This window comes from Grus americana, chromosome 2 (assembly GCF_028858705.1).
Source record: "Grus americana isolate bGruAme1 chromosome 2, bGruAme1.mat, whole genome shotgun sequence".
Taxonomy (NCBI): Eukaryota; Metazoa; Chordata; class Aves; order Gruiformes; family Gruidae; genus Grus; species Grus americana.
In genome coordinates, this window is record NC_072853.1 from 126,820,152 (window position 1) to 126,836,867 (window position 16,716).

Here is a 16,716-nt window from a genome sequence, read left to right on the forward strand (position 1 = left end):
ACAGGCAGTCCTCACAGACACCCCCCGCCAGGGGGGTTGTGTGCCTGTGCTGGGGTCTGAATCCATCCCTAGGAAGGTAAAAGGATGAGGAAAGTGTTTTTGTGACTTTCCCACAGCATTTCTCCTTTTTTTTTTTTTTTTTTCCTTCTCCAAAATATGTTCCATCTTTATTTCTTGCAGTTCAGATTTCTTTAAAAAAGTGAGTAGGGCCCTTAGCTCAAGTCTTGGATTTAAACATATGAAACTCAGGAAAGCTAATGCTGAGGTTAAATCAAATTTGACTGGCCTTCAGCACTGAAAAATAGCAAAGAACAAGCTCCACCTGGAGGTCCACACCTATTGCTTGCATACATTAGCTGACTTCCATCTAAATTTAAGCTATAGGCAAGCGTGCCGTATAACAGCAGGCAGCACACCAAGCCCTTAAACATCTCTGACTACTCCAAATGCAGGAGCACATTCCCCAGAGACACGGTACACCACAAGCCCTCCAGACCCACCTCTCACATTTTGCCCCAGGCTCCCAAGAAACACTGAATGAAATTTTTCCATTGCCTGAACTCAGCATTCCTCCCCCAAAAGCTCCTAGCCAAGACTTTCAGCCCCTCTCCCAAATGCCTTGAACTACAGGATGAAAATCACGCTCAAAATCTTTGCTCCTCTGGGCGTAACTGAACTACTTAAACTGGTGAAGCTTATTTGTGCAGGCAGCTGGACTTCCACCGTGGCTTTCCTGAGAAACAAGGACCACCATAAACCTGCAGGCCTAAGCTGAGGGCGCACTGCCTTGGCCCAGCCTTCTCCAGCATGGAGGCATGGCCATACAGAGACTTCCAGTGCATCTCCAGTGCTTCTCCTCCTCCAAAACCTGCACTCCCGGCCAAAACACGCACCCTGCTTGTCCATACGTTCCCCCCCTACGGAGACTATGGAGGAATTACCACACGCACACGTGGCAGATGTTGGGCATGTCGCTTGGTGCACAACTTCAGGGTGCTCAGATACTGCAATCGGAAGCTCAGCAGCCTAACCCAGATGAGACTATATTTAGAGTACGACTACTTTCTAAAAATGCATTATCTAGACAAAACAGTTGAGTATCTCAGGGATGCAGGTTCTGGTTTTCCGAATATTTCTGATATTTACTCTGACATTTCCTCTGAGCGTGCGTGGTGTTTTGAAAGGAAAGGAGTTTTCTGTTGCTTAAGGCCAGTCCTTCCTGTTTGTTAGTTTATCCCAAACCTAAGCTTGCACGTGAATAAAACTGTTGCTTTAAGTCTGATTTCAAACATGTGGCAAAGGAGAAGCTAACAATTTTATGAGATATAGTTACTTTTGTAGAGGGTGAGTTTGCCCTGGGGAATTTTCTCTGACTAGATTTATCACAAGTTTTTTGAACCAGATAATTTTGTTTGATAGCACATCTGGCAGCATCATAAAATCTTGACGTCCCAAGCTATTACACAGGAATTACTTTTGTAAATCATTTATGAATATTACTGATGTAGGCCTATTCTGGGCATTAAGAAAGGAAACGGAGCGCTGAAGGACAAAGGAAGGGAAAAAGGATTCCCTGCCCTTTTGGGGCTCATCAGATAGGGTGCGTATTTATCATTTTAAATGGGAAACATGCTGTCATTGATACAGCTGAAAAGTCCACATAACACAACTTGTTCCCTGTATTCCCTAAATAGGCAAAAGGGGAAGAAATTCTGGCTAAGAAAGAGCATAAATCGATGTCTCCTGAAGAAAATTTGCCCTATCCGAATCTTAACTAAGGCTTCCCAATTAAACGCCACGTATTGCTAGAAGCATAGTAAAGACAAACTAATAAAGAAGTGTAAAGGAGGAAAGCCTTACCAAGGCAAGCACTGAGGCCAAATAAAAAGCACATTTCAGCTCAAAAAAAAAAAGAAAAAAGAGAAGTGAAAAGAAAAAAAAAGGTATTTACAAAAACCCCATGGTGACATGCCTTTTGAACACGGCAACATGACTGAATGGAAACTCTCCACATAATTAAAATAACATGATTAGGTTTTCTTAAAACTGTAGCTGCTAAACATATGCCTTCAGACAGAAACCTGGCAAAACAAAAGCTTATGTTCACTTTTAATACTGTGAACTATCATATGATTAACAATTTCGGAAGATTGCACCTATCGATTTGGATTGGAAACACATCAGACATTGAGAAAACTTTGGGTACCGCTATCCTGCCAAACCTGAAGTCTAGCATTATGTTCCTTTTGAATTATACACTGTGTATTTCTTTTGCAATGGATGAACCAACACCAAACACACCATGACCGGGCAGAAGGGTGACAGAGCAGTCACCCCTTGGGACCCAGCAGTGGGGTACTGGAACCAGCCCTTCACTCTTCATTTCTGATGCCCCCAACGCTGGCAGACACCAGGCGTTATTTTTGTTGGGCCAAAGCAAAGGAAAAGGTCATTGCAATACACCGCTGAAACATATTTCCAACCTTAGGTAAGAAGGCATTTTGTTGGGGAATTTCCTTGCTTTGGGGCCCAGAAGGAGGGAAGGAGAAATTCTCTGACGGCTCCCATTAGGCTTCCGAACGCCAGGCTCCTTCAGACTCCAGCAGGTCTATGAGGGATGCACGGAGCCATCACAGAGCACGAGCCAGAATTACGCCACGCGATCCCCCTGCCAGAGTAGACAATTTCTAAATTTGGCTTGCTCCCAGGAAGCAAATTCCTGTCTATACACACCCAGAACTGATATCTTGCAGATGAGCCCGCTGCCCGCTAAAATCCGAAGCGGATTGCATCTGCAGGGTGCCAAGGATTCACCTCGGCAGGGCAGAGCTACAGTGAGAGCCACCAGCTGCGCCGAGCCGAGAGGCACTCCCGCTTTCTTAGAAAGTGCCAGTACTGAAAAAAGAAGCTGTAACACCTGAAAAAATAAGTTTAAATTTTTGATAGTTTCAGATTAACTAGAATCAGAAAATGACAATGTTAACACAGTTTTATTGATCAAGTATGGATGCTTTCAAGCTGCACAAAGAGCCTAACCAGGAAAAAACTCACAACATAAACAAAAGGAAGAACTGAAAAGAAATGGCGGTTTCTAAGGTCATGACTGGTATCTGCAGGGTATCATCTGGACATTGCTCCTCAGACTTGCCAGCATGAGGCAACACTGGCTGTAGCTAAGAAATCTGATATTCATATTCTGTTTATCCTCCTCTTTCTGAATGCAAACACATGTTCTGTCTTTTCAATAAAGATGTGCGACGTGTGCACTGAATAGGTACAGAAGTCTTAAAAGTCATCTGTTAATTGCAGATACGTGTAAATGACTGCGTAGCAAGCCTTCCTCAGGAGACAGAACTGGAAAAAAAGGGAGACAGAACTGGAAAAAAAAGGAGACAGCCACACTAAAATTAGAAGGCATGAAAAAGCTCAACAACATAATAAAGCAAGGTTGATTCATATATTTTTTTCCTAATTCAACTATTATAATATTATTTTACACAATTCCAGAGTGCTAAAGAGTGCTGAGGGTTTGGGTTTTTTTTTTTTTTGTCCATTACAGACCAGCACTTGCCTCAGTAACTATGCCGAGGGAAGAAAATCCATCATGTATTAACCATACTCCAACCTCCAACAGAAATATTCCCCATTTTGTGAAGTAAAGTGAGATGTGGGAGTCCTTGACCTTCTAAGTAATTAAGGGAAACAGAGACATTCTTGTTTTTATTAGAGACACACTAAACTATTTGAAAATAATTTGAATAGCTGGAGAATTAGTGTATTTGCCTGTTCATGAGTAGTGCAGATAGTTTAGAGTTCTCTTGGGGGTAACACATCGTAATGAATATCTGCTATTCATATTTAATGCAATCTGCCAAAGAGTGCTTTTGGGAGGACTTTCTGTGTCAATATAATGATTAACAACAGAACTGGAAAAGTAAATGAATTCCTGCAACGGGTGGGGCTGGCAAAAATATCTTGCAGTACTACACCAGTAACACTGGATTTAACTGTACTCTTTTAATGATACCAGTGGAAAATCCATTTCCCAGGGAAGAAAAAAAAAACAAACCAGGCAATCTTTAAGTTGGAGTTAAAGCAGTAAATAACCAGCAGTAATGGAAGGAAGAACAATTCCAGTAGAAAACAACACTTAAAACAACAACCTGCTTGGCCTGAGGATGTCCGAATAGCCTGAGATGCAATAATACTGGCTACTAAATATAATAATTAATATTTACATAGCACTATCCACAAGTAAAGCTTTAGTTAGTTCCTTGTCTACCTCTTCCAGTTCCTCAGATGATCTTACGTTCCATACATTTTCTGATACCTAAAAGATTTACACAAGACAGAATATAAAGTCCTTTATTCTTTACAACACACTTTTAAAACACCCCAGACAGAAAAGTACGGAAAAGCTTGGCTAAAATACAAAAAATGACTTTAGTACGGATTTTTCTCCTTGACATCCCAGTAGCCCTCTAAATAACACATCCAGATATTATTTTTTTAAAAAAAACTGTCTGAATGAAGCAATCTTACTAAGTTTATATAAATTCTAGTACATTCTTGTATCAGGTTCACCACTCTCCCCTGCCCCCTTACCAAGTTACTCCTGCTCCTTCACCCTTACAACAAATGAAGGCAAAATATTGAGGAACCAAAGGATCACAGCAGCAGCCTAAGGACTAACACGTGGCAGGGGGCTAGAGGCAGAACATGGGATTGCTCCCCTCAAATGCCACGAGCTACGTGCATCGCCCCAGTCAAGTAGGATGCCTGAAGCAGGATGCTCAACTCAAGCAGAAGGGGAACAATTGCCAACCAAAGTGTTTTATTATTTAGTGGCTCCCACAGAGGCTACTGTCCAGACTCAACTCTAATTTGATCTAGCATACACTCAGGGAGTACGTTCATCACAGCATTAGCTCAGATTAAGTTTTCTCCTCTCTATGACACAGTCTCCAGCTCACGCCAACTGGCTTTGTTACGTTGTGGTCTTCGCCCATGTTGAACTAATAAAGTCTGACTATTCTGGTGAAGTAACATTACAAAAACCAGTCTTATAAAGATGCTCTACCAATGAGCAGCACAGCTTCATCTTCCCTGTGCTAAGATTCACTTGTGAAACGGCAACACTCTGGTGTGCCTTGCAGTTCCATCAGCCATTACATAAAGACAGTACTTTCCTTATCAGTTTTCAACTCAGTGGATATACTATGACGATCTATGTGGCTTTTACATACCTTCCTTCTCAAATTGTAGGTGGTGCTTTGCTGGACTAGGGTTTTTTTTGTACGGCTGTTTTTTGGTGTTTTGTTTGGTTGTTTGGTTGTTTTTTTTTTAAGACTAAGATTTATAATTAGTTTTTCTTTCTAGAAATTAAAAGTTGCAGTTACATCCACAACAGATGCTTTGTAAAGTAGGTAAACTCTTCTTAAGCTATTATGCTCACATTGTGACAGTTGCATTACTGGTCTCTGGCAACAGCATTACCAGCGTTAGGTATCGTGATGGCAAGATGGGCCCCTTCTTCCAGGACTAATGAAGAGCAATGTCACCCTGATACCAGAACTGCCTGTGTGTGCCTGCGTGACCGCTACTCACCTCAACCTAAGTTGCTTTTACTTTAATAAAATGTCATGCAATGATCTTTGTCCATATTTATTTATTCCTCCCCCAAATGTGTCACCAATGTTTTATGATTTTCCTATTGCTAACATGTCAGGCTCTGCAGGACTTCTGTTCAGCATCCATTTCCTCCAGGTGGTCCCAGTCCAGCAGAGAGCTGAACCCTGTGTTGGTCTGGGACCGGCTGGTACACGACCCAAAGAGCAGGGGAATGCCTCCAGTCTGGCCTTCCCTTACCATTTCTAAATGAGCTAAGCAGTAATCTCCTGAAACAATCTCTCCTATTTTTTTTTTTTTTTAATATAGAAGCAATCCCTCATTATTAATGCAACCATGGAAGCCTTCCCCCATCTGATCTCAGGAGTACGGACGTCTGCTCTATGCTGTATGGGGTAATACAGTGGTAGGTAAATCAATTGGACTTATAAAAGTAATGATCTTCTTGACCGTGGTCTCGTCCGGTGCTAATGCATAGTTCATGTATGCATAAAAATGATATTTTTTAATCTTCTGACCTCTTTAGCACTGTGACCAGTCCTCTAATTATTAAGTATTTTGCACTATGTATCTCAGTATAAAACCAGAAGCCAAGTCACAGGTCAGAGAGGCAACACCATTATCAACATCAATGATACTAAATCACTCCACCCTGAACGCTTATTGTAAGCCCCTTGTGCTCACAAAATTCATACGTCTGAAATACTGTTGTCTGTTTAATGGGACTGGAGATATCTACCCCAACTGTAGATTAAGATAACTTAATGCAACTTGATATAAGGTTATCGGCCATCATGGAAAGTCTAAAACCAAGACAGAACAAAATAAAATAGGACAATAATATGAAGGCTTAAATGATTGTAACTTTGAACAAAAGCTGTTGAACTGCATTGTTTTAAAAAGATTAAAAACATCTTTATAGCATTCCTATTACGTAAAATAATTTCTATTGGATTTTGCATGAATGCAAAGAATCTAGAAGATAAATAGTGCAATAGCTTCAACCATACAGAGAGCAGTGGTTTGGCCAAACTTTAATTTCTTCAGGTCTTTGCAAGCGAGATATATATTCTTGCACCACCCAGTATAAGTTCTAATTTTAATAGATGCCATCAATCATGCTGACCTCGGTCCACAGGTGGCTTTATTGTAAGAAAAAAAAAAAATTAAAAACCATTCACAGTGAAAAACAAAACATTGAAATATAACTTAAAGCTCAACCTGCTTGCTTCCAAGAAGTTGTCTCCATAGCTCTAGTGGTATTAACCTCAAGCTCCAGAATCCAAAGTCTACAGGTTTCAAAACAAGACAGACTGTCACCACCAAAGGTAAGAAAACAGAGTAGTACAAACCAGAAGAGTCATCCTGCAGAGGACTGTGTCTGAAAAGAAATTCTCATTCCAGTCACCCTTCTCCCTATTTGCCAATTTTAGCTGGTATTTTCAAACACTATTGCCTCGAGCTATGCACAACAGCTGTCAGGCTTTCAAGCTCAGTCAATGCAAGTGAGTGCTGCAAAGCACCTCGACAAAAATAATGCCCTGAAAATGCTGCGACCAGGGCATAAAGGCACAAACCCAAAGATTCAGTAGCTGCCACTTATTTGCATATCCACAGAAATTCATACTGAGCACTACTTTTCTGAAAGGCTGAACACTGACTAGTTTATTAGTCATTAATAATGCATCTGCAATACACTCTTAATTCCACAGGAACAAGTTATGGAAAAGAAAAACTTTGCATATCTGATCACATACATTTGGTATTTACCAATGTATGCCTCAGAAAAAGTTCCCGTTAACTAATAACACTCATTTCTTCAACAGGTGAGTGTTCTTGCAGTATCAGGGAATAAAATCAGTATGATATTCTGATAATTAACCAAGATAATTTCGGAAACAATTGCAAAGTCAAATAGTTACTTGTAGACCTTCTGGCTGAAAGCATTTCATTTTTCACCTCCAATAAACACTCTGCAATAAAACGGCAAATACAGGCCTGACCTGATTATACCTCTTCCCACATATGACTACATGAAAACTGTCCACATTAACTGGGGAAAAAAAAAAAATTGCCTTACTTCAACACTGCCCAGTCTTCAAACATGCATATGTAAGACATGAAGCTAGAATTAGTATTAGGCAGCACAAACCCCGTAACTTTACTCTTCAGAATTTTTTTCTAGACAGCGTTTTCCCATTCACATTTGGAGCTCCAACTTTGCGTGCTTTCTGTTGAAAGATGTATGAGGGGTACTGCTATAGCAAGTCTTCTTTTCCTTTAGTGGAAAGCGTAGTGGTTCTACAAATTTGCTGTTCAGTCAAGACCTTTTTGTATTGAACATCACAGTAATGTATTTATATAGCCATCTTCATAACAGACTGACCTGCAAAGCTGTACACATTCTGTTTTTCCACACATGGGTGATAAATACACCAGTCACCCACTGCAAAGACCTCCAGAGATGTATCTTGTCTATGTGATGCTACTTAAAGAGTTTATACCTGGGCCAGCTTTGTTTGGAGCTACTTAAACATATATAAAACTAAGACCAAGAAGAAAGCATATGTTCATCATAAAGCTATGAAAACAAACTTGCCCAGTTAATACACTCAGCAGCACTGAAAATGCAAGAGCGCTGTAGTTGGAACCCAACCACAGACCCAAGGGCTAATTCTGCAGCCGCAGGCAGCTCACAGCTACTAGCTGTCCACTGGGCTGCTCTTCACAAGCTGCCAGAAAGCAAGCAGTTACTTATGGAGGAAAATGAAAGCAGTATTAATTACTGTGCAGCTTAAGAGAATTCTGTACTGAGGAATCATCGCTGTTCATGAATACACAATGGCCAGTTTTTCTTTAAACACAACATCGGGTTTTGCAGCTAACACAATAATGCAGGATATGCCAAAATCCATAGCAGCTTTTATCATCCCTGGTTTCCTTATCTTTGGTATGTCATATAGTTGTGTGTTTATGCAACATTAAGTGAAAACGGTATTTCAAAGCAAATGCATGCTCTTTGCCCAAGTAAAATACATCACAGATGAACAACTGCAATTACTCTTAAAATAATTTCAGAACAAATATACGGTAAGTCTTTGTTAGAGAACTGGTCAATAAAAGCTATTAATACCGAGCACTTACTTGCAGGTGACGGGGTGCTGCATCCACTAGTTGGTGGGTGACTCTGGAGTCCATGGAGGGAAGGTAGCGACAGTCCACCGATGACTGGAGGAAAAAGTAATGGATATGGCGCTGCTGGATAGTGAGTCATATGTCCGTTCACTGCTGGTACTGGACATGTGCGGCTGCTGGTTGTCATGTTAACACCTCACAGTGTATAAATATTATGTTGCATCACTCCAGGCCAGCGAATAGATACCTCAACTTGTGAATGAAGAGGGCTGTCAAGCCTGCAGGTACGGCTTGAGCTGGATTGCGTGATGACGAAAAGGTAATTCACTAGATCAGGTCCGTCCTATATTTCATTGCTGCTTCCTACTGTTCCCTTGTCCAGGACATTCTTGGTCTGCAGACTGTGGACAGAAAGTCTTACTCTGGGTATCAGGGCGCAGTTCAGCCGCTTACGCAAATGTTTTTCTGGGAGGACAGTTGCTCTCTACGGATGCATACTGATACAGCCTGTGGGAAGAAGAAAACAATATATTGAATATACTTTTTTAATATGTAGGTGTAGAAAACTCTTTTATCCCTTTGCTACTTTTGTTAAGTGATTACTTATCAGTGTCCTACAAGATCAGCTTGATGATTACATGGGGCTAAAATTCTCACTCTACTGTAGCTAATAGCAGAATACCCATTAACTTGACTTCCCTGCCTCATGTGCTACACCAAAAGCAATTTCTGGTCAGACGCAATCTTTTTTCAAAAACTGTCAGTTTTAAGACCACTGCATCAATAATTACCCAAAATACTGATACGGGAGGAAGAACTTCTGAAAAACGTCCATGTACATGAAAGCTTTCGGCTTCCCGGAAGCTCTCTGCTCACTTCAGCGCCATGGCTCAGGCAGGGCACTGGGGAACTGTGTCTAAGGGTGATTTTTGTATTGGGCTGTTAAAACACTATTGGTTTACCAATGATTGTTCTCACAAAGGAAAGTTAGTTTATCATATTATCACTTAAGAGATACCTCACTGATCGTTCTTTTTTTTTTTAAATTTTTCTTTTTTGGGGGGGGGAGGGGGGGAGGGGAAACTGCCTCTACCACCAACAAACAAGCACCTATTATTTCTTAAGTTGGATGAGTGACATGCTCCTCTGCTCTGCCGGGGAACTTACTCTCATGACCAGCATCTTCAAAGTTATCCAGAGCTACACGCGTGTCCCTCAGTGTCTCACCCAAATGGCTGGCGCCTACCCAGGGGTCTTAATTTTCTCAGTCTCTGGACCAAAAGCCTTAGGCTGAGAACAGGACGCTGCCTGTGCTATTCTCAGCAGTGAAATTTCCTCCTGCCATAGCTGTTCAAGTCTATGTACAGCAAATGGCTGGTCTTTTTTGTTAACCACTCGCTCGTGTAACACTAGTAAGCGCTACTGGTGTCTTGAGAGCTACTGGGAAGGCTGCAGTCACTCCATTTTGTGAGCGCCCCTCCTGCAGTTATTTGTGCAGTGCTCCAGGCAAAAGTCAGCGAGTGCTGCAGCTGGCTCCCGAGGACTTACCTGTCTCCTCCAACCCATGCTGTTGGGGGAAGACAGTAGGAACCACAGAGCAAACTCAACCACCCAAAAGCAAGGCAGTCCAGGGCCACCTAAAGGCTTTGTTTCCCAAGACGATGCGCTACGCCCTTGCATCTGCCACAGCCAGTCATCAGTAACAACATCCACCACCTATATAGCGCTTTTATTTGCAATTCTTTAAAATTATAGCCTGAAACAAAAGGCACGAAGATTTTTGGGTGGGAAAATAAAGCTGGTGGTGAAGTGACTTGTCAAGGTCACAAAGCAAAGTCGATGCCAGAGGAGGGATGCTGTGACAACGCAACATTGACTATCGCTACTGCTACTCAGTCTACTAGTTGTCGGTAAGAATTCAAATGAGCAAAGGAAAAAAAGAAAAAACCCAACCCTGAATGCATATGTTTGCCTGTCAAAGAGCAGCAGAGTGTTTCTGCTCAGTGTGGAATACCAGCAAAGGTTACCAGCTGTGCATGTTTTCAGACACCGATTTCTGCTGAGTGCAGCCTGCTTGGGGATAACTGAAACATAGCTTGTAAGTATTTGATAACTGTGTAAATTATGCACAAAATACCCTTAATGCTAATGGAGACAGACGTATGCAGAGATGAGACTGTAACAGGGGGTATAGCGAGCTAACGCACAGCTGTCGGCCACGCCGAGGTCAAGGACCAAGTGCCTGGAGACCCGTGAAACCAGGCAGATCTTCTGAGGAAGCCTCAACAGTCAACATCTATCGACTCGTTAACACCTCAAAATGAGATGAACCATTGCAGGTGACTGTTTTACCTAGCTAAAGCTTTACAAAGCTTAAGAGGCAGGGAAAGCCAAGTATCAAAGAAATATGCAAAGAACTAAAGTTTTCTAAAGCAATTCCACAAGAGCTGGCAAAAATACCACACTTCCAAATCTTTGCAAAAAAACAAAGAGGGGAGGGATGCTGATGAAAACCAGCCCCAAAAATCTATGCATTAAACACAGAATAAGGTCACCTATTTTTAAATTATGTAGGGCTTTGGAAATAAAATTCATCTTATAAAACTACCTAATACCTTCAATTATATTTCTATTAGCCAGAAAAATGCAGAGCTCATCATAAATTATAAAAATTCCCAGAATCACAACATCAGATATATTTGTATAAAGTGACAAGTATTCAGAAAAGAAGCAAATCCTCCAGGACAGAGTGGAAAAAAGGGCACTCGGGGAAACTCTTTGGTCACTTCTTCACCAGCGGAAGAGCACGTTCTGTGATGGACTGGTGATGACAAAATGCAGCGATATTATAGCTCCTCGGTATGAAAGTCCACATGAAATACTTAACAGTGCCAAAACTAGACTATAATCCTATAGTTCTGCATGCTTATAATTTTATGTGAGGTGTAATTATATACTGAAATTAGTACCATAAAGCAAGTTTCTCTTGCCTTACTCAAAAATCACCCTTCTTTCACCCCTCATGGCAGGAAATTGCCTGCAGATAGCTGTGCCAGAGATAAGCCTTCAGAACTTGTTCATCTCCAAAGTTCTTCAGAACTTTTCAAATCAGGGTAGAGAGGGAAAACAGTGTAAAAGGTATGATACTCTAAACAGCATATCATTTGACTCCAAGTGTGTCCCTCAGGAGCAGCAGGATGTTATAAAAGTTCACGTGGCTGAACATGTATACGACGGTTGAGGAAGAAAATTGGAGGCAGATGCCTATGTTCCAGTAATTCCAGCTTCTTGTAAAGAAGCAAACACCACTTGTTCTGTGGTTACCAAGGGACTTAAGTCCCCAGCTCTGCTAACAGAGATTACAGACCCATCACCTCCATCACTGCACAGCAGAGAACATCGCAAAGTAGAAACTGCTGCAGCACAGGAAATCCAAAGATCAGTTGTCCTCATTCACACCAGTTCCACGGCACTAAAGGCAACTTCTAAGGCAAGACTTCACTTGTGTGTCACCAGACTGACACGTGCATGCCCAACTCACTGATGAAGATCCCACCATTGGACATCAGCCACAGGTATCTAGGCTGCAGGTGGTTCCAAGATGAAGATATCTCTCTTGCTCAACTGAACCTGCACCACAGTGCAAAACACTAAGACACTGTACAGGCGCCAGGTTTGAGAAGGAGACTTTCCTTTGTTGTTGATTGCTATGGTAAACGCCCCACAACTGAAGGAGCATCTCATCTCTGGACTATGACACTTGCCCAGAAGCAAGCCCCGTCCTTTCCATGCTGTGTGGACCTTGAACGTACTCTCCTCTGGCCTACATCTGGATTCCCATGAGGAGGGAGCTAACGAGCTTACCCTAAATGGGACAGGAAGAGCCAGCTACCACAGATGAGAAACAACCCAGAAGGAGCAAGCCAAACTGACTGCAGAGTCGCACTGGCGGTGGTTGAACACCCATCCACGTGAGGCAACAGTATGGATTTCGGCCCTGGATGTACGAGGCAAAATTTTCAGAAAATGGCTGCCATCAAGACACTTCAGAGGATCTACCCAGTATATGATGAAAATTCTCCTCCATTAGACTTGTCCTTAGTGACTGCTCATGAGTACAAGGCCCTTAGTATGAACAATATGGAAAAGGATCATACGGAAAAGTTTCTTTGAAGGCTCACCAAGAGATGATCACATTGTGCGCTACATCGCGTTGAACAGCGGCCAATGACTCTTCTTTGACAGAACATATGCCTCCTTTTTGGTTTTTACAGGCCTTTTATTGACTTGACTTCAGTGATAAAGCAGATGGCCACAGGGGAAGGAGGCTACCGTAGCTCTAGCGCAGAGCAGACAGCATATTTATCAGCTGCAGCTAATACAGCAGGTGTACCTGTCTCATCCACATTTCTTCTCAGTGTTTGTGTAGCTGAGCAGAAGTTTAAATCCACAAATTTTCACATATAAACTCCAAATTTTGCCAGATAAACAGTGACCCAACTTTTCTTGTCTCTTAATGTCCAATGCGTTTTGCACAAGCTTTACTTTAGAAAACAGTTTTGCTTTCCACATGTCTGTCAGTTCTCCTAGAACGTATTAAATGAATTGATTCTCATTCATTGCATTGCTATTTAGCTTACATTTGGTAACAATATTTGGTATTACTGTAACACAGTTCATCCTTCTGAATTTTGCACTTGCATAAGATTTTTATTGCAATTCATAAAATACCTTTGCTGTCACAGGTGACTTTGATGCACATCAACAGCTGGATAGGCAAGAAGCCAAGCCAGGAGGCTTGGCCAATGGTCCTGCGCCTGTAGGAAGGTTACAGTCTGTCCTCCCTTGTGCCAACACCACCCTGACTCCACATTCCTCTTCCTGCCCTCTCACTGTCCATAGCAGGAAATTAAGTTGTCAGCACTGCAAGTAAAGCAGGATTTTCACCTTTTTTCTCTTCCCTCACTTCTGAAAAGGTCAGTGGGGAGTTCTGCCCTACCTGCAGCAATGTTTGAAATTTGGCAGTCATTTTAAGATATCCACAACTGTAGCACCCAGCAAACTTTTAAGCTGAACCCACCATCCCTACACCCTTCTAGCATAGCGAACCACTGTTGCTCTTCCTTTACAACTGGGGGACGAAACCACAAACACAGGAGAGGCACGCCGACACGAGGACGTGCTCTGCACAGAGCTGGGCGCTGGGGAATTTGCTATTCCAAGCCCAGTGCTCTGCACCATAGCTGTCCCCTAAGTTTCCAGGGTCAGGGAGGAAGTCTCTTCTAAGTTCATTTCCCATGTTCCTGCCAATGCCAAAAATCCCCCCTCTCTTAAATCTTAGGCTAAGTCCTAAAACAGGAACCTCTGGACTGCGAGGGCAGCCTGGGCAGTAAAACGGGAGAGGCAAGTTGCTCCTCCTCCCAGCAACAAAAACAATTCCAGAGAAATTTTGCATGCAAAACCTTTCAACAATATATAACATCTTTTTCCCATGGTACAGAGTTGACGAGTCCTTATTTATTAGGTGGCTTTGAGACATACTCTAATGCTGTTTTCAAAACAAGTCAAGATCTAATAGTTTCGAGAACCCTCACTGTATTTAACGTATAGTTTGTATTGAAATCCCTGATTATGCATATGCTTTCTATTATGCTAGCTGATGGTGTTGCATTGGGTAGTACTGAATAATTCAGCAGATTTAACACGACTCAAGTGTAAATCAGTCGGATACAGTAACACGATAACCACACTGCCTTTAAACTCTTACAAATGCATGGAAACTTTATTTCATAAAGGGGCGTACTCCATTTTCCACTGGTCCTCGTTGACTGTGAGATGTTGCATTTTTGTTTTCTTGGCTATCCAACGAGATTTAATTAAACAATAAACTAGTTACCGTGGCAGAAGTAAAAAAAAAAAAAAAAAAAAAAAAAAGAAAAAACCAAGCCTTTGGAGTGTTATGTTTCCTTTATTAGCATAGTGATGTGAAACTAAACAGAAAAAGCAATCTAATAACAAACATTCCTTTGAGAAGGGCTCCGGGAGCAAAAGGACATCCACTTATTGTTCAGCCCATCCCATTGGTCCATATACGGCAATAAAGGTACAATAGAAGGAAACAGGAAACAGACTGGCACATCTGCATTATCTTATTAGAGGCTAATGGATATCTGAGAGGAACATGCATCTGATGCTGAATAGTCTGTACCAATCTCCGAAGCAATTACTCTTAATTAGTGGATTCTGTTTATAGATGGAACTTAGTGTACCCTTCTGTATCAAAGAGATGCAGGCATCTGGAGAGAGATATGGTTTTCTTAAAGGGAAAGCACTAAAGCACAATGTGAGGGTTGGGTGGCTTGGGTTGTTTTTTTTTTTTTTTGGCAAATAAAAGCTCTCTGAAGCATAACATATTCTACTGTATTATTAATCAAAACAGCATGCTGGTTTAAAAAAAAAAGTAAAGAAAAAAAAAAAGACCATACTGTTAATCTCAAACTCTGAAAGTAAACATAGAAAGCTAATACTTGCATATGAATTATATGACAAAAACCACTTTGATGATAAGCAAATAAACAACTGAGCCTAAAATTTTCAACCACTGGCCAAAAAGCTTAAAATAGCAGCTTAAGTCAGAAGAACAACATCTGCATTTTGTATCTGCCAAGTCTGCAGCCAAAAAAAGTAAACCACTCTGTATGACCAGATGCATGAATAAAAAAGAAAATGCATGAAACAGAACTTCAAAGTCAGTTTATTGAAAAGCAGATCTGTAGTTCTTACGTCCCATAACCACAATTGTCATATTTTCAACTATAGGTGCAAGACTTATGGGAGGAGGGAAGATAAATTGTTGTAACACAATTAAGACACTATTACTACGACACTTTTCCTACATCTTGGTATGTAAGATAGCTATCTACTGGGCGACTGTGAATTCCTTTTTGTCATAAAGCTGACACTTGCAAAATGGATTTCTGTTTTATTTGTTTTTTCCTGACTGAGATTGTTAAGAGATAATTAATATAATTAATGCAATTGTTGTTTATTTGAAAATTCTATTGGGAAGTATAAAAAGGAGGGGGGGAAGCTTCTTCTTCCCTGAGTGGCTATGCCTCCTATTGCCTGCATTGCAAACACACACTGATGTGTGCCTGAAAAAAGCAAATCTAAATCTGAAAGGGGCGGGGGGGGGGGGGGGGAGAAAGTGAGACACAATGACACCCATTTATTTACACACCATACAACAGTACCCTGCTGTGCCAGCTATTGATTTTAGTGGAACTGAGAGTCCATGTTGGAGAGTAGCAGCTGTGAGTACATAGCCGGAATCCTCATACGGGAACAATACTCTATAAGCAGAATAACCTATTTCAGCCAACCTTCATGTATAGCATATAACATTAAAAACACACACAGCTTACATTTCAAAATCTGAAAGGAGCTACGGTTATTTGTTCCACAAAGGTTCAGGGGAGTTACTAATTTATTTGTGCCAGCACAATGCTAGCATAATGAAGAGATGTGAAGGATTGAAAATCCATGCTTCACGTGTCTGTTATTCTACAGAGATGTTAATTCTGCTCTATACTAACCATATTTAAGATCCTCCCACTGCATCAGGCAATTTCTCATGTTCTCCTGTTTGTTGTTTTGAAGTGCTGTTTGTAACTGAGGTGTGGGGTAGTGGGGTTTTTTTTCCTCTCTCCCCCCTCCCCCCCCCCCTTTTTTTTTTTAACAGCTATCTGCATTGCATGTTTCTTTCATTACTCAGCAGTTGCCAAAACTATACTGAGAAGTAAAGATAAATGGTTAGGTCAGGTGATGGGGTTAACAATTTACTCTGTGTACTGCCCTGAGAGCCAGATATAGTAGAATTGGCTCATGTTTATGTACAGGATGAGAAGTTGATTTCCTGTGCAGTGACTTTCAATCACTTCTATAAGGGACTCT

The 16,716-nt window shown here is 41.4% G+C and overlaps 1 protein-coding gene across 4 annotated transcripts in view; it reads right to left on the minus strand.

The window, feature by feature from the left end:
- Positions 1-16,716, minus strand: part of RARB (retinoic acid receptor beta) — a 335,268-nt gene that overhangs the window by 184,810 nt on the left and 133,742 nt on the right. For all 4 annotated transcript variants that reach the window (XM_054815866.1, XM_054815865.1, XM_054815867.1 and 1 more), the window contains one exon: positions 8,773-9,270. In XM_054815866.1, the coding sequence (XP_054671841.1) occupies positions 8,773-8,950 (178 nt within the window). In that variant the 5' untranslated portion in view covers positions 8,951-9,270. The remainder of the gene's footprint in view (positions 1-8,772; positions 9,271-16,716) is intronic.